This window comes from Mizuhopecten yessoensis, unplaced genomic scaffold (genome assembly GCF_002113885.1).
Source record: "Mizuhopecten yessoensis strain PY_sf001 unplaced genomic scaffold, ASM211388v2 scaffold431, whole genome shotgun sequence".
Classification (NCBI taxonomy): domain Eukaryota; kingdom Metazoa; phylum Mollusca; class Bivalvia; order Pectinida; family Pectinidae; genus Mizuhopecten; species Mizuhopecten yessoensis.
The window spans coordinates 262,372-281,202 of NW_018403543.1; the positions used below are offsets into that span (position 1 = coordinate 262,372).

The 18,831-nt window shown below is 37.8% G+C and overlaps 1 protein-coding gene across 8 annotated transcripts in view; it reads left to right on the forward strand.

Annotated features, from left to right (window-relative positions):
- Positions 1-18,831, forward strand: part of LOC110448769 (neurocalcin homolog) — a 61,272-nt gene that overhangs the window by 36,074 nt on the left and 6,367 nt on the right. For 2 of the 8 annotated variants that reach the window (XM_021495197.1, XM_021495205.1), the window contains exons 2-3: positions 3,766-3,964; positions 15,320-15,746. In XM_021495197.1, coding sequence (XP_021350872.1) covers positions 15,369-15,746 — 378 coding nt within the window. In that variant the 5' untranslated portion in view covers positions 3,766-3,964; positions 15,320-15,368. Of the gene's footprint in view, positions 1-2,855; positions 2,985-3,006; positions 3,262-3,310; positions 3,398-3,546; positions 3,567-3,765; positions 3,965-15,319; positions 15,747-18,831 lie in introns of those variants that run through there. The other 6 variants (XM_021495214.1, XM_021495240.1, XM_021495231.1 and 3 more) reach the window with 6 other exon arrangements.

An 18,831-nucleotide genomic window follows, 5' to 3' on the forward strand; every position in this document is an offset into this window, starting at 1 on the left:
ATAACCCTAACCAAGTCAGAGGGCATACATATATATTAGATGAATTATTGTTGTCGTTATTAAAACATAGGTTAACACTGGATATCACTGACACTTCAAAAGTTGTCTGTTCTACTTCAGCTTGATTATTGAACAAGTATGTATATATACACTTTAAAAAAATATTTACTTTAAATTGATTCTAAATTTTAATAAATTAATTTTCATTTGTCCTTATCAATATTTTTTTCTCTCAAAAATGTTAAATAAATTTATATTGAACTGCTTTGAGTTGGCAATCATAGTCAATATGAATGCCAACTTAAATCAATTCAATGCTTAAAGATATCCCATTGCTTCTTGTCTTGGCCTTAATATCTCTTACTTTATACAAACTTTTAGAATAGGATTAAGCTGCAGATGTAGTGTGTTTTCTTCACGGAGAAGTCTTGGAAGTTTTGTCAGGAGATTTGATAATGCATGAGTAGGCGTACATAGAATATTACTGACAGTGTTTCAAGACGACTCTGAGTTACAAAAATAGTTTTAAGCAAATTACATGCAAAAAAGTTTGATGCTACTAATTTGATGCTCGGAAAACACAATCCCACTGCTCTGGTAAACCAATTAAACATAGACTATTCAAAGGCCACATGTAATGAAGAGGCCGCTATACCTTTCTCTCCTTCCTTTTCAATCCTGGATCACTTGAGTGGGGTTATCTTGGGTATACAAATGTGTTAACTATTGGCACATAAGTACCCTAAAAATTCCTGTTGCTATCACAACTCATCATCACCTTGTGTTTATTCTGGAGAAATCAGTCAAAACATAAGGTGTGCCCAAGAACAATGGGAGCTCTAATAACTAGGCTGTTGTTATCTAGATCTGTCCTACATCATGACTACTTGTAGCTGAAAACATCTGTACAGTGATGTTATAATTATTGATTACAACTGTTGAGTCACTGACCACTGACCACACCTGTAGAGTGACTGACCACAGACAACATCTGTAAAGTGACTGACCACAGACAACACCTATAAAGTGACTGACCACTGACAACACCTGTTAAGTGACTGACCACAGACAACACCTGTATAGTGACTGACCACAGACAACACCTGTAGAGTGACTGACCACTGACAACACCTGTAGAGTGACTGACCACTGACAACACCTGTAAAGTGACTGACCACACACAACACCTGCAGAGTGACTGACCACTGACAACACCTGTAAAGTGACTGACCACAGACAACACCTGTACAGTGACTGACCACTGACAACACCTGTAGAGTGACTGACCACGGACAACATATGTAGAGTGACTGACCACTGACAACTTCTAAAGAGTGACTGACCACTGACCACACCTGTAGAGTGACTGACCACTGACCACACCTGTAGAGTGACTGACCACAGACAACACCTGTGTAGTGACTGACCACTGACAACACCTGTAGAGTGACTGACCACTGACAACACATGTAGAGTGACTGACCACTGACAACACCTGTATAGTGACTGACCACTGACAACACCTGTATAATGACTGACCACTGACAACACCTGTTAAGTCACTAACAACTGACAACACCTGTATAGTCACTGACCACTGACCACACCTGTAGAGTCACTGACCACTGACAACATATGTATAGTCACTGACCACTGACCACACCTGTAGAGTGACTGACCACAGACAACACCTGTGTAGTGACTGACCACTGACAACACCTGTAGAGTGACTGACCACTGACAACACATGTAGAGTGACTGACCACAGACAACACATGTAGAGTGACTGACCACTGACCACACCTGTAGAGTCACTGACCACTGACAACATATGTATAGTCACTGACCACTGGCCACACCTGTAGAGTGACTGACCACTGACAACACCTGTATAGTCATTGACCACTGACCACACCTGTTGAGTCACTGACCACTGACAACACATGTATAGTCAATGACCACTGACCACACCTGTAGAGTGACTGACCACTGACAACACCTGTTAAGTTACTAACAACTGACAACACCTGTATTGTCCCTGACCACTGACCACACCTGTTGAGTCACTGACCACTGACAACACCTGTATAGTCACTGACCACTGACCACACCTGTAGAGTGACTGACCACTGACAACACATGTATAGTCATTGACCACTGACCACACCTGTAGATTGACTGACCACTGACAACACCTGTAGAGTGACTGACCACTGACCACACCTGTAGAGTGACCACAGACATACAGTGACCACATGATGGTCATCCCTTTTCTTTGGGGTAGGTATCAACACAATATCCACTGTTTTTGATGAGGATTGTCAATCTGACATGTAATACAAAAATGTGCATGTTTAAAGACTTTAAATTCTGAATACAATGTTAAATAGGTAAATAGTTTACAAAAGGTGTATTAAGTTCCTACTTTTCACTATTCAGGTGCAGCGGGTATTAAATTTCATTACGTCAGCCTCAAAATAAACCTCCAGGATGGCACAAAGAAAGATATTGTATAAGAACATGTTTTTAAAGGGGTTCAGTGCAAGTTTCTAGTACACAGTATTACTGTAATCGTTTATAACGGCTGAGTTCACAAATACAAATGATCACTGAATAAACCTGGGTAGGAAGTAGTTCCAGGCTTAAATGCACAAGACGTTCATTGTTCACCACAGTTCATAAATTTAAGAATTCATGCTCCAGTTTTGTGCTCTGTAGTGCAGATATGCTGTAGTAAACAATATCAACAACATATGCATTGTTAGGTTGATGTGACATATTGTGTTATTATTTTCCTCTGCCCTATTTCCTGTACAAAGCCAACCTCTGTGTTTTTGCCCATGTACATATGGAGTAATAAAAAATCAATATGAGATTGGCTATATATTTTATGAGCACTACCACATTTGGTGTGTAGCAGTGGTGACAGTAGACCGGTGTATTGGCTAGGTAAGTTTAGCAGGAGGAAGCACCATGTATGTATAGTAAGTATATACTGTACAGAGGTCTGCACGGCTTCAGTGTTGGTGGAATATCATCCTTAGCTTATCGCTGTGATCATCATCAAGTCATTCAAGATTGGCTGGTATTGATTATTTGCTGGTGTTTTGTGTAGTACTGTGGACGGCACCATAGTGAGAATGGCTATCGATGGACTGGCTATCACCTTCAAATATCAATACACTGTGTATTGATACATGTACATGGCTTGAAATTACATGTGCTGGTATTTTTGTCATGAGGCTACACAATACAAAGCAGGTAATTATGTAGGTAGTGGGTTGTGGTATATCGGCTCTAGCCCGGATTATTTCTACAGTGACTACAGGTACATGTATGGAGTAATCCGCTGGATATTATAACGTTTGATATATTTGAGATCTGTGATCATCATCAGGTAAAACAAAATACATATAGCACTTAAAACACTACCACACTGTGATTTATACATAGCTTACGTAAAAAAGTGATAGGAAATTTTCATGAATGGGTAAATCTGAACAGGATTTCTTAAAAAGTCATTGTAAGAATGTGCCACCACTAGCTGTGCGACTGTGAGGAGATGTGTGCGTACATTTATATATAGTCACTATTATTGCCCTATTTTGGTGTTTTGGTTCGCTTTACACACAAGCTCAGCTCCGTAGTGCACTGTCTGTAAGACAGACTCCCTTTTACCAAGCCATTCACCATTAGTTGTATTATTATAGATGTTGTTGCGTAATTCTATTGTGAAATAAGTTGTTTTCTCTGCTGTTGTTGCAGGTTTGACAGGAGTATTCACTTGTACAGCTGCCCATCCAGTCACTACCTACATGAATCGTTGTGACAGTAGTCCATATCGGATGAGGAATTATACATTTCTCTGTGGGTGACATCAGTGATACTTCTTACCATACATTACTGAAGGATTCAAATATCATATTCACATTTGTGTATTGGATTTAAAGATTTCCTACTCAAGGTAAGTTAAAAACCTTTAAGTTTACAAATTAATCTTTGTAAAACCAGAGGTGGTCTTTCAATTCAGTGTCCCCTGAAGAGTTCTTTTTATTTACTGTTACCTACATTCTACAAAGGAATACATTTACAGAAAATCTGGGTCTGTGGAATGGGATCAATTTTCGTGATTACTTCTTGTTTGTACTGCATGTGATATTTAGTTTCAAGATAACTAATTTTGGAAAGATTCTATTATAAATTTCTATCCCTATAATCATGAAATTACACTTTTGCCTTACAGGGTTTTCATTAAGAACACGCAGCAGGCCAAAATGCCCAGTTCTTTCCCATTTTGGCCTGTTCAAATCACCTTATTCTTACATATATCTGTTATGTAATTTTACCAAGGTTGGTCGGTTTAAAAGTCATTTTGTCCATTCAAATAGAAATTACTGAAAAGTCAGCCTCATTGGTTACATAAGATTCTGTGCTGACGCTAGATACAAATTTGACTAGCTTAGAATGGCATCAAGGTTTGTTATCAACACCTAATGTAAATATCCTTGTAGCCAGAACATTAGATATCAATTCACCTTTCTTGGCTTTTGTGTATTCCCGTGAGTCGAGGAGCATGCTTATTGATGAGAAAGATATTCAAAATACATCAAACTGTTATTCTGCTCAAACACACTCGACAAGTTTAAGGATTATTTTGAGATGTTTCCACTTCTGTCATGTGATATAGCTCATCCTGGGTATAACCATTTTAATATATATATTTTTTCTTTCTGCGACAACAGCCTTAACAAGCAAATTCTTTAGGAAATATTTAATATTTGATATATTTGTGCTATGCGTAGATTTTTCTTTATAATGAAGGGAACACCACTGTATGCACATACCTGCCAGTACATGTAGAGAGGACACAAGTGTCACCCACAGGAGGGTAAATAGGTCTGTATGTACATTGTCCCCCACAGGAGGGTAAATAGGTCTGTATGTACGTTGACACCCGCAGGAGGGTAAATAGGTCCCTATGTACAATAGACACAAGTGTCACACACAGGAGGGTAGATAGATCCTTGTGTACAATAGACACAAGTGTCACCCACAGGAGGGTAGATAGATCCTTGTGTACAGGAGACACAAGCGTCACCCACAGGAGGGTGGATAGATCCTTGTCTACAGGAGACACAAGTGTCACCCACAGGAGGGTAAATAGGTATGTATGTCCATTGTCCCCCACAGGAGGGTAAATAGGTCTGTATGTACATTGTCGCCCACAGGAGGGTAAATAGGTCTGTATGTACGTTGACACCCGCAGGAGGGTAAATAGGTCCCTATGTACAATAGACACAAGTGTCACACACAGGAGGGTAGATAGATCCTTGGGTACAGGAGACACAAGTGTCGCACACAGGAGGGTAGATAGATCCTTGTGTACAGGAGACACAAGTGTCACCCACAGGAGGGTGGATAGATCCTTGTCTACAGGAGACACAAGTGTCACCCACAGGAGGATGGATAGATCCTTGTGTACAGGAGACACAAGCGTCACCCACAGGAGGGTGGATAGATCCTTGTGTACAGGAGACAAAAGTGTCACCCACAGGAGGGTGGATAGATCCTTGTGTACAGGAGACAAAAGTGTCACCCACAGGAGGGTGGATAGATCCTTGTCTACAGGAGACACAAGTGTCACCCACAGGAGGTTGGATAGATCCTTGTGTACAGGAGACACACTTGTCACACACAGGAGAGTAGATAGACCCTTGTACAGGAGGGTAAATAGGTCCTTATGTACAAGAGACACAAGTGTCACACACAGGAGGGTAGATAGATCCTTGTGTACAATAGACACAAGTGTCACCCACAGGAGGGAAGATAGGTCCTTATGTACAATAGACACAAGCGTCACCCACAGGAGGGTAGATAGGTCCTTATGAACAATAGAAACAAGTGTCACCCACAGGAGGGTAGATAGGTCCCTATGTACAAGAGACACAAGTGTCACACACAGGAGGGTAAATAGGTCCCTATGTACAAGAGACACAAGCTTAAGTGTCACCCACAGGAGGGTAGATAGGTCCTTTATATGTACAGGAGACACAAGTGTCGCCCACAAGAGGGTAGATAGATCCTTGTGTACAGGAGACACACTTGTCACACACAGGAGAGTAGATAGACCCTTGTAGAGCTGCTAACATATGGTGGTATTTACTACCACAATTATTGTTTCAATTATTCTACTCCGCATGCACCAGCTGATTCTATAACTGTACAGCACTCAAATTGTTTCTATAAACTACACTTAAATTATTTATATAACAGTTTTAAACCTAAATACTATTATAACCCAACCATAAAATATGTCTGGTCCCATCCCAACAGATCGCAAATAAATGTAAATACTCTAGCAACTTCATTCTTTGACGGATTTTGATCAAACCTTATACAAAGGTCGAGTATAAGAATGTCTCTGACATCTTTGTGTTAAGGGTTCTAAGGTCAAGGCCAAGGTCATTGTTGCTGTATATCTTGAAAATCATCAACTGATTCGTTGTAACTTCGTTTCTTAGGAGATTTTCATCAAAGTTTATACAGATATAAAATGAGAGAATACCTTGGAGGAGTTAACGTTTCAGGATTCCAAGGTCAAGGCCAAGGTCATCACTACTATTTATAGAAAATTATCAACCAATTCAGTGTGATAAGTTAACCAACTTTCTTTATGATGGTTTTTGATCAAAGTTTATACAAAGGTCTGGTATGATAACACCTTGGGCATCTCTGTGTTTTAGGGCTCCAAGGTCAAGGCCAAGGTCATTGTCGCTTTACACATGCACAGAAAATCATCAACTGAATCACTGTTCTCACTCTAGCTACTTCATTTCTTAACAGATTTTCATCAAAGTTGATACAAATATCAAGTATGAGAACAGAAAAAAATAGCAATCATTAATTGTTTCCCAGGACAAATCCTGCTGTTTTCAATTTTGTACAATCAAGACCATTAAGCATTAGCCTTTTGTTCGAGTGCCTTATATACATGTATATATATACCATACAGTGTTGGGTGTGGCTCCTCCGAACTCAGAGATTGGGGATTGACTATGATATAACAGGAGGAGGATAATCAAATTAGGGGTGTTGTGTTCTGGAGATAGGAGTTAATGTCTGAATGGGACTGGGAATAACACTGAAAGCAATCGGTGTAAATTGAGTTTACAGCTATATCGAGATGAGATCACAATGAAACATTGATCACAATGGGGGAAAAAAACATCCTTCCAGCAGTACACAGGGCCGGTACAACTTATCTTACCAGAAAACTCATTTCCCCTAGCTGTTGCATTGGTTAATCGCTGTACCTTAAATTTGAAGGAGACGTATTTAAAGTGGTTTTATCAACGTGCTATTTTCCTTTGTATCAATTGTTTCAGTTGTTGCACTTAATTAATATATTTTATGCATCTGATGATTTAGAGATTTGTTTTTCAAATGATATTTATTGAACTAGTCTGAAAGTTTTTTGATGTGAGCAGTTTTTGATGATTTAAACTTTTACACTTGAAGATATCAATATTGATTTTCTCTATAATCTAATGTGAAATTGAAATTGATGCCATATGGTTGTGAAGACATAGATGTGGGAGCAGCTTGTGAGAAGTTAAAATTTAAACTAAGTTAATTATTCATTTTCTCTATAATCTCGGGAAATTGAAGTGAACGCGATACCTTGTGTCTTACATGGATAGAACGTTGCCATCTTTTTTGGTAATTAGATCTGGAGGAGTGCAGTAGCTATGTGCTGTGACAGCTGACGTGTTTGACACTGTACATGTATATATACAAGGAGTTCAATGCAACGATGCTACAGTTGGCGTACATATGTGTGGCTTTGTCATCCTGTCTTCATAACCATGCAACTCTTAAGTATCTACTCGGTTGTAATATCACCTGTTATGACCCAATACTAACTGGTAATATTTACTTTGTAGAGGTTAGATATTATAGACTAGGGCATGCAGCTGTTGAATGTTTTCATAAGATGGTGATACAATGATACAGTAAGAAGATTAACAGATCTGACATTTACTGTAGAAAACCATTTTTTCTCAATTTACTTTCACTTTCAGTACACACCTCCTATTGAAGCAAATCCTCAAAGATTAAATAGTAAATTATAATTACTAGATCATATATGAGAATTCAGGAGCAACACAAATGAAAACTTTTGTATTGTCATGATCATAGACAGATTATTTTATCTTTTAAAATGTAACTCAAGTCATATACAATAAACACCTTCTGCCTGAAATGCATACTTAAAAACAAAAGCCTTGTCCACTCTTAATGTGTGCTTTACTACAAAGTAACCCTAAATTCAAAGGAGATGATGGCAATACTGGTCTCTAGATCTAGATCTGAACGTCTGTAGGTAAATCACAGCATGTAGGCTACACACTTCATGTTTAGGAATGCTTCCACCAAAAGAATTGTGTTGTGGTGAAATAGCGCCATACTCAATTGATTTTCTATAGCTGATGTATTAATGTTTCTTTAAGAAGCATCAACAGTAGAAGATGCAAGAGGTGTTGAAACTATCTACCAGCAATACTGACCAGATGTCAGTAGCCTGGACCCAGTATAAATAAACCACTATAGCACGGCCACCCTGCATTACTACAGTTAATCATAACCATTTTCCCCACTTATCAATAATTATAATCTCCTCTGGATCAAAGCTTGGTGCCATTACAGAAGCCTGAGAGCTGTATGGATTAATTCAGGGTGGTTACAATGAGCTAACAGTATTTCTACCTGGGGATTAGATGCAATTCTTGAATTGTTCTAGTCATGATTCATGGTTATAATATCCATATGGATTAGTAGTACACCTGATAAGCTTTGTAGATCTGAATGGAATTGTTGTAAGTTCTATAAGATAACGCTAGATGCTGATGGCTTCCTGTTATATTGGTTTAGGTGTCAATAATTACCAGCTGACAGATACATGCACTGTGAGCAAATACTGCCAGCAACATCACCAGAAACTGTTATAGTTACTCCATGTAAACATGGCTTGGTGATAGAGAAACTGATAGTATGTTGGCATCGTGTGATGGGACCTCCAAAGATGTTCCAACCACGCAGCACATTCAGGAAGATAGGTGATAGGTTATTTTAAAAGAACAAACGCCATTGAATGATTGATATCAACTAGAATGGACCTCTGTCCCAGAAGACTTTAGATTTATAAACAGTTATTATGCTTTCTTACAATCCTGACAGATTTTAAATTGCTTATTTTTATTGTTCATATATGTTTGCAGGATTGGTCAATCCAATCTAATGGGATGTGTTGTTCATGTGTGTCAGCTGATAGGGAAATTGATATAAGAAAGTGTCGCTTGATATAGGGATTGATATGGGAGTCGGGGACAGTGTGTGTTAGCTGAAAAACAGTATTTATATATATGTATAAGGTAACTGGAGATGTAGAGATCAATTTAGGACAGTGTGTTAGTTTAAACAGAGAGAGATTAATACAAATCTGGAGATTGACTTAGAGTTTAATATAGAAACTGATATCTAGGAGAGTGTTAATTTGTGTTAAAGTGGTATTTGAAAGTAATATGTGGTGAATGAAATTAATATAGTGAAAGTAAAATGTGTTAAATACCGTAAAAAAGACGGTTTGATAGAGATATGTTAGCAGAAAGGTAAGGTTTGATATACAAATGTAGTATAGATATTGATATGGAGAGTGTAAATTAAGGTGTGGAGGCCTGTTATTGATATTGAGATCAATTTTCCAAATATCTTTTCAAGTAGAATTTATTAGCTACATTAAAATTTCTACCAATGATCTGTGGATGGGGGTGTTCATTTTATCACCTAATTACAAGTTAAATCTACATATATATATATATAAAAGATGTTACCTGGTCAATTGGCATTTTAGATTTGTTGATGGGTTGTCCTTTCTTTCTATTTCAAGACAGATGAAATGTATCCACCCAGTGTTTTAGGATGTGGAGTTGGGTTGTATCTTCATAAACGTTATATTTTAGGATGTATTGATGAGTTGTATCTGCCCAGTGTTTTAGGATGTGGAGTTGGGTTGTATCTTATGTACGTTATATTTTAGGATGTATTGACAGGTTGAATATATATCTGCCCAGTGTTTTAGGACGCAGTTTTGGGTTAAATCTACATGTATGTTGTATTTTAGGATGTATTGATGGGTTGTATCCTCCCAGTGTTTTAGGACGCAGTTTTGGGTTAAATCTACATGTATGTTGTATTTAGGATGTATTGATGGGTTTTATTTGCCCTGTGTTTTAGGACGCGGTTTTGGGTTGCATGTACATTGTATCTTAGAATGTATAATCAGGTTATGTCCGTCCAGTGTTTTAGGATGTGTTGTCGGGATGTAACATTGTTTGGAGTCGAGGCCTGCTTTATATACAGTGTAATTACTAAATCAACGTAGATTGGTTAACCACCAGCTATCTGTGAGTTTGACTTTTATGATGGCAGCCACACAACCTTTCAGCGTAGCCAGGCATGACATATATATCTTCATTGCCACACCAAGTAGGAAATTTAATTTTGTTTCCCATAAAGATGTCAGCACCACCAATATTTCATTCAACATCCTAGTCATTATCTGTTGTATTATATACATGTATGTTTGTTGTAGCTGTATTTACCTAATGTAAGCTATTGTGTACTGCCATCCCTCTCAAAGTGTTATATGGCTGCTATATGATCAATATATAGCTAATGAATCAATTTTATTCATCAAGTCATTTTGAATGTTCATTTATCTGGTCCAATACAGGTGGATGAGAGATGCTATTACTCATGCATTATATAGTATATAAGTGAATGTTATTATAGATATAGCCCTTTGGTAGTGGGGATGTCCGTGTTATAAATGTTATTATAGATATAGCCCTGTGGTAGTGGGGATGTCGGTGTTATACACTGTTAACCCAATACCACCAGAGAGCAATAAAGAGGGGCCTATTGTCATGCTGGCATCAATAAAGAGGGTCCTATTGTCATGCTGACATCAATAAAGAGGGTCCTATTGTCATGCTGACATCAATAAAGAGGGTCCTATTGTCATGCTGACATCAATAAAGAGGGTCCTATTGTCATGCTGACATCAATAAAGAGGGGCCTATTGTCATGCTGACATCAATAAAGAGGGTCCTATTGTCATGTTTACATCAATAAAGAGAGGCCTATTGTCATGGTGGCATCAATAAAGAGGGGGCCTTTTGTCATGCTGACATCAATAAAGAGGGTCCTATTGTCATGCTGACATCAATAAAGAAGGTCCTATTGTCATGCTCGCATCAATAAAGAGGGGCCAATTGTCATGGTAGCATCAATAAAGAGGGGCCTATTGTCATGCTGACATCAATAAAGAGGGGCCTATTGTCATGCCGACATCTATAAAGAGGGGCGTATTGTCATGCTGGCATCAATAAAGAGGGGGCCTATTGTCATGCTGACATCAATAAAGAGGGTCCTATTGTCATGCTGACATCAATAAAGAGGGTCCTATTGTCATGCTGACATCAATAAAGAGAGGGCCTATTGTCATGCTGTCATTATTAAAATCCTTCTTCTACCATAGTGATTAAGGGATTTTATCCTAAGTTAGTCTGGAGCATCCTTGGGCCAAGGGGACTCAAATTTGTATTAGCAGTAGGTGTGGTCTCTGATGGGGGCAGAAGGGCGGGGCCCAATAGGAGAAATAGAGGTAAAACCTTTAAAATCCTTCTCCGACCATCAGGATTAAGGGATTTTATCCTTATTTAGTGTCGAGCATCTTTAGTATAATTGGTGGGTATGACCCCCGTAGGGGCATATGGGTGGGGCTCTGTTTGAAGTTTGTTCTCTATATCTCAAGTACTGGATGGATCTTTCTGACATTTCATATGTACTTACAGCACCTACCATAGAGTGCTATATCTTTACTTCATACCAATTACTTTAATTATATTCAGGTGAGCGATACAGGCCATCTGGGCCTCCTGTTTCATTTACAGTCCTGCAAAATTGTCCGATCACATGGGTTTTCTCCGGGTACTACGGTTTCCTCCCACATTAATTATAATACCCCCTGCGCTCAATACAAACAAGTTAACTAATTGCTATCAATAAGTATGTCCGTCCACCTGTTTGTCTGCTCAAACTTTGGTTTCTGCAAGATAACTTGCTTCAATATCATTTCAGTTTCAATGGAATTGGATATCCTGTACATTATACCAAGGCTATAGGTTCAGTTAAATCAGAACTCAAGCATAAGTAAGCATGCATATATCGCTCTGATTAACAGGTCACCACGTTTCACACAAAGACTTATATTTAGTCGAGTATAAATTGATTCTGATGAAAGTTGGTTGACATTGATATTGTACAAAGACAAATGCTATATTGTTCTAACTTGAACGAAACCTGCCCATAATTATGCAGCAATTAGGTATTTCTTTTGTTTTAATTATTTATGGTGAACTGGAACATAGGCAACTTGGAGGCAAGCTCTATACAATTAGTTTTGTTTTGCTGTTGTTGATTGTTTGTAATATGGGCAAAGGGAGGCAATCTTTGTACAATTATGATATTTCAAAGGTTCGTCCTTCAGCTATTGAAGTAAAGATCCTCTTGCAACATGAAATAAGGGATCCAACTTTACCAGGTATAAATGTAATGGCTTCATTTCATTCATGTCGTACAGTTCATCAGAAGGGTTATCTAAGTATGTATTGTCACTTTGTTATACATCAAGTCTTAGAGGATACTACAGGACAAGTAACTGGTGTAGTTTGTTCAAAATGATACTAAACGGACTAGGATCATAGAAATTAAAATATGTAAGTGCTGTGGTTAGGCAATAGCCGTTTAAATTGGTTCAGCATCCTGTATATTTCACGGAAGAATGAACGTCCAGTAATGATAGATTGTGTTTGTATGATTGACCTACTCGGGGGTTGTTACTGCTGTGTATTCCATGTAGTAAACAGTTCGGTCACTTTTGTTATATTGATTAGTGCTGATGTCTGAAATGACTCCACATATTTGTTGTGCTGGCACGTTATTTGATCTTGTCATCGCTCTTGTGACACAGACTGATGTTTTGAAATCTGAAATGTATCCATACAAAGGTTTTCCCTGCCTTTTTGATTGCAATAACTTTGTCAGTATACAACTGTATATGTTTGTTCAAACACACATGACAATAACTTTGTCAGTATATATGTTTGTTCAACCACACATGACAATAACTTTGTCAGTATATATGTTTGTTCAACCACACATGACAATAACTTTGTCAGTATACAACTGTATATGTTTGTTTAACCACACGTGACAATAACTTTGTCAGTATATATATGTTTGTTCAACCACACATGACAATAACTTTGTCAGTATACAACTGTATATGTTTGTTCAACCACACGTGACAATAACTTTGTCAGTATATATGTTGTTCAACCAAACATGATAATTGCAAGTGGCCTTGTGGTTGACAGGACACTTTTAATTGACAGCAATAAAAAAATGTTGATCGTTGTCTTTTAAAGCTTGATTCATATGACCTGACCCCTGAATACAAGCTTTTTAGTGACTACGAATTTGTGCTATACTACTTCCAGAGCATCACATATCAACAATAACACAGTTCTGAATCACAATATATACCAATATATGTCAGTACACCATTGTAGGAGAAGGGCCTTTCAATGTCAAGGTTGTTTAATAAATGTTCAAATTAAATATTTACTCAGTAACCTATTGATTTGTTAAGGCGAACAATTACTGAGGTTTAGAGTTTGTCAACAACATGATTCCGTCATTTACATTGTAAATCAGCCAATGGGTTTTATTACATACTGAAATCACAATTTAAATGTCTTTTGGTGTTTTAATTTGTAGGTGTAAATAGTGTATTAATGTCGATGTGGAAATAATACCAATTGTGAACCACATATAATATGCTTAGAATCACTCCTGTGAAAAAGGCTTCAGTGATATTGTTTGACATTTCCATTGGAAGTAGGTGAAATATCGATGAAGGAACCAGCCCTATTGTAGTGAGGAGTAAAACACGACTGAGAGGTCATACAATGTGGTGATAGGTACATGTATAGATGAAGGGTAATTATGGGGACCTGTTCGGGCTGTGGAGGAGAAAATAATCAATGCCACCACAGTTTGAGCCGTTACTATAGCTAGCTGGCTGTAATACAGATATAATGATCGACTCACCCCCTGAACTCTGGTCAGACATAATGTTGGTGATCATCTATCTAATCCTGGCCTTTCTAATATTTAATGACTGTTTACTGTTTTATTCTCGGTCATATTATGGAAGGCATGAGAGAGTATAAGGTACACAGCTATCCACTGACCCAACTTAACCTTGGACATAACAGTGGGGAGATGATGCCAACAAGTCCTGTAGCGTATATAGGTATTTGCTCCATCAGCATTAATTGTAGCAGGGGTTGTTAGTTCCAGCGGAGGTTGATATGATGGTGAACCCAAGGAGTACCACTGTGTCATTCCTGGTCCGATCTCTATTCTCCATGTATATTGATAAACCTAAGTGAAGGTTAAACAGATACAGCTCAGTGTCTAATTTGTTCAATGATGCATACTTGAGTCAACCTTTAAGTCTCAAAAGGATCAGTTAGAATGGATATCCCAGAATACATTTTTTTTACTCACAAGATAATGTTGTAAATTATCCTTATGTTGTATTATGAAAATATGTGATGTTTCTTGCAATAACATCCATATCACCTTCAATCGTATCGCCTACAACAATGATAAACAAAAAAAATGTTGACTTTAGAGGCGTAGTGAAATGATTAAAGATGGGTGTTTGCTCATTTTCCAGCAAATAAATCACTTTTGGAAAGATATAAACTAATATAAAGGTCATTGTTCCAATATGAAATAAGATATAAAGAAAAGCCAGACTAATGACACAAAACAGTTTTAAGGAAAGGAGATTCTCCTCTCACACTAAATATTGATGAGTGTAATACTTAAAGTAGTTAAGGTCCTCATGAAGTCTGGCACAAAGATGCAAATGAAGTTAGTCTGAAACTTGATTATTCCTGTTTTTGATACTTTAAAGGTAACACGTATTTATTATATAGGTACCTATTTAATTGCTATACAAGTCATATTTCATTTCGTCAGTTTCTGATTTATGTCAAGAAGGAAAACATGACAACAATGCTTAAAACAACTCTTTTGAGGAATTCAAGTTAAAATGAGCTTTTTGAGACAGAAAATTAGGTAATTTATAAAAATTGGTTCATTTGTTTTCTTTTCATTGCAGGGATTTTGCGTGAACAGGTGACGAAGGACTTCTGCCTTATAGAGGAAACATGGGAAAACAGAACAGTAAGCTGAAGCCAGATGCCTTGGAGGACCTACGGCAAGAAACAGAGTTCAGCGACCATGAACTACAGGAGTGGTATAAGGGTTTTCTTAAGGACTGCCCCAGTGGCCATTTGACTGTGGAAGAGTTCAAGAAGATTTATGGAAACTTCTTTCCGTATGGTGATGCATCTAAATTTGCGGAACATGTTTTCAGGACCTTCGATACAAATGGTGACGGTACGATAGATTTCAGGGAGTTCATCTGTGCATTGAGTGTCACAAGTCGTGGAAAGTTAGAACAGAAACTACAGTGGGCTTTCAACATGTACGATTTGGATGGTAACGGATATATCTCCAAGGATGAGATGTTGGAGATAGTAAGAGTAAGTACGACTTTTGAAAAATATTGATATGCAATTCTGGTAGGAATGAGGGATGTTTCATTCCATTCGTCCATAGCAAACACACCAGACATATGTTGTCTCCATTGTAAAATTTGTTTGGGGTTTCGATCTGGTGCTGACGGACAAGATGGCATGACCCTTTTTAAATTCACTGCTCTTTATTACATATTGGCCGAATGATAATTGAATTCTTAATACTCTGATTCGTATTTGTAATTCACATTACTGAACAACGTGTTATAATTGAAAGCTGGGCTATATTTATACAAACACACCCAGAGTAAAATCAACTTAGAAGCCGAGTTGTAAACACTCCTGTGTAAATAATGTAGCAATAAATAATGAAAGTTTGATAGTAAATCTGACAGCATTAGACCAGACTAAACCCAAGTGGATCACATAACGAGGATTAGTCGTTAAGGTTGATGACTGCTGCTGGTATTCTCATAAGCCTGGAGCACACAGATTGTAAGCCTGAAAATTACACTGATGTTAAACAGTCACACGCAGACGGTAATTGTAGCTTACTTGTTTGTGCTGCTGAGAATGCACTATAAAAATGTTATGTATGAAGATGATAATGTTCATCCAAATAGATCAGGATAGATATATAATGTCGATCTTGATCTGCTCTTTATGCCAAGCCTGGAAGAGTGCATGAGTACCTTTAATAACGCTGACTAGATATAAAATATATGATATGTTTATATGATTTAAGAAGGAACACCAGATTTTTTATCTCCCAAGTTTTGGGTTTCGGTCTTGTGGGCCCCGACAGTGTAAAGATCATTTGTTCAATCTTGCTTAAACTTTGTACAATGATCTGCCATGGGATCAAGATGAGCGATATTAAAATTCAAAGTCATACTAGGTATAGGGTCCAGGGTCAAAATTATTATTCATAGTAACACAGCACGAAGATATAGTAGCACAAAGCTTAAGGCTGTTCATTGGGCATGACCAGAGGACGAACTGAATGTGATTGTAATTCAAGGTGATCAGGCCTCAAAATTATGAGTGAATTTATGATTTTCTGGCAGGCACACCTTGTCATCAATCTAGTTGCATTATTTCAAAATTGATTTGTATAAAACTTCATACGCTTGTCAAGTATGCCAAGGTCAAGGTCAAACAGTGCCAAGTTCAAGGTAGTTGTTACTTTTCATAGAAACTATTAAATTTATTGACATTCTATTCTACTGACATTTCTGAACAGTTTTTGGTCCAGATTCTTATGAGTTTAATTCAAATGTTGCAGGCTAAGGGTGTACATTTTCATATTCAGGCTACCATCAATCAGCATGCAAATTTATAAAAAAAATCTGCTGGCCGTGGCAGTTAGGCTAATGGAATTGTACACCCCCGAATGGTGGTATGGTCAAGGTTAACGTCATCATTATTATTTTGATAGAAAATCTTTCTCGTCACTTTCGTCACTCTCATCACTGTATTTCTGACTTGTCACTCTTTAATCACCAGGTTTCTGAACAATGTTGATCGGAGGTCATAGTCAACTGTGAGCTAATTACTTCAAACACATGTGTATTTCAGGGTTTTACAACCAAGGTCAATGTCACTGTCTGCTATTTAAATTTTTAGAAAACCATAATCACTCTAGAAAATTTTGAACTCCTGAAAATATTTAATGTTTACTTTTGGATATAGAAACAGTCGAAAAGTTTAGTGTGTCAAAAGAAGCCATCTATCAGTGTCATTGTCGAGCAGTTGATACCGTCTCAGCATCCCGGAATGAATTTCATCAATGTCTTTTATTGCAGGAAAGGTTTTTCATTTCTTAAAAATGGCAAAACATTTGAGGACATTTGGACCAATACTATTTCATTGTTGTATCGGACTGACTTCCTTTTTACTGGACATCTCCAGTGATCTGACATAGTTAGATACACCAATTAACTCATTCACTCCTAAAGACTTATTTGAACTCATCCAATTCAAATGTTGGAATAGTTCATTACGAAATTTCGGTATTTCAATTTCGATTATTGAGACAATTTTACGCTACACAAATCAGTAGATAATGTTTATAGTGATCACTGAATTTGTTTATTTAGATATCAAGGATTAACATCTAACAGGGTTCAGAGATGTTTTTAAATCAGAGGAATTAACATAGATGAAATTGATGCTGACACATAACAGTTTGTAAATAGAGAACAGGTTTTGAATCATTTAGAATTAAACTGGTAGAATGCTGTAATAGGACTCTGTGCCATGATCTATGGAAGGTAAACTGGTAGAATGCTGTAATAGGCCTCTGCGCCATGATCTATAAGAGGTAAACTGGTAGAATGCTGTAATAGGTCTGTGCCATGATCTATTGGAGGTAAACTGGTAGAATGCTGTAATAGGCCTCTGCGCCATGATCTATAAGAGGTAAACTGGTAGAATGCTGTAATAGGACTGTGTCATGATCTATGGGAGGGAAACTGGTAGAATTCTGTAATAGGACTGTGCCATGATCTATGGGAGGTAAACTGGTAGATTGTTGTAATAGGACTGTGCCATGATCTATGGGAGGTAAACTGGAAGAATGCTGTAATAGGACTGTGCCATGATCTATGGGAGGTAAACTGGTAGACTACTGTAATAGGACTCAGTGCCATGATCCATGGGAGGTGAACTGGTAGAATGCTGTAATAGGACTCTGTGCCATGATCTAAGGGAGGTAAACTGGTAGACTGCTGTAATAGGACTCAGTGCCATGATCCATGGGAGGTGAACTGGTAGAATGCTGTAATAGGACTCGGTGCCATGATCTATGGGAGGTAAACTGGTAGATTGTTGTAATAGGACTGTGCCATGATCTATGGGAGGTAAACTGGTAGACTACTGTAATAGGACTCAGTGCCATGATCCATGGGAGGTAAACTGGTAGAATGCTGTAACAGGACTCTGTGCCATGATCTATAAGAGTAAACTGGTAGAATGCTGTAATAGGACTCGGTGCCATGATCTATGGGAGGTAAACTGGTAGAATGCTGTAATAGGACTCTGTGCCATGATCTATAAGAGTAAACTGGTAGAATGCTGTAATAGGACTCTG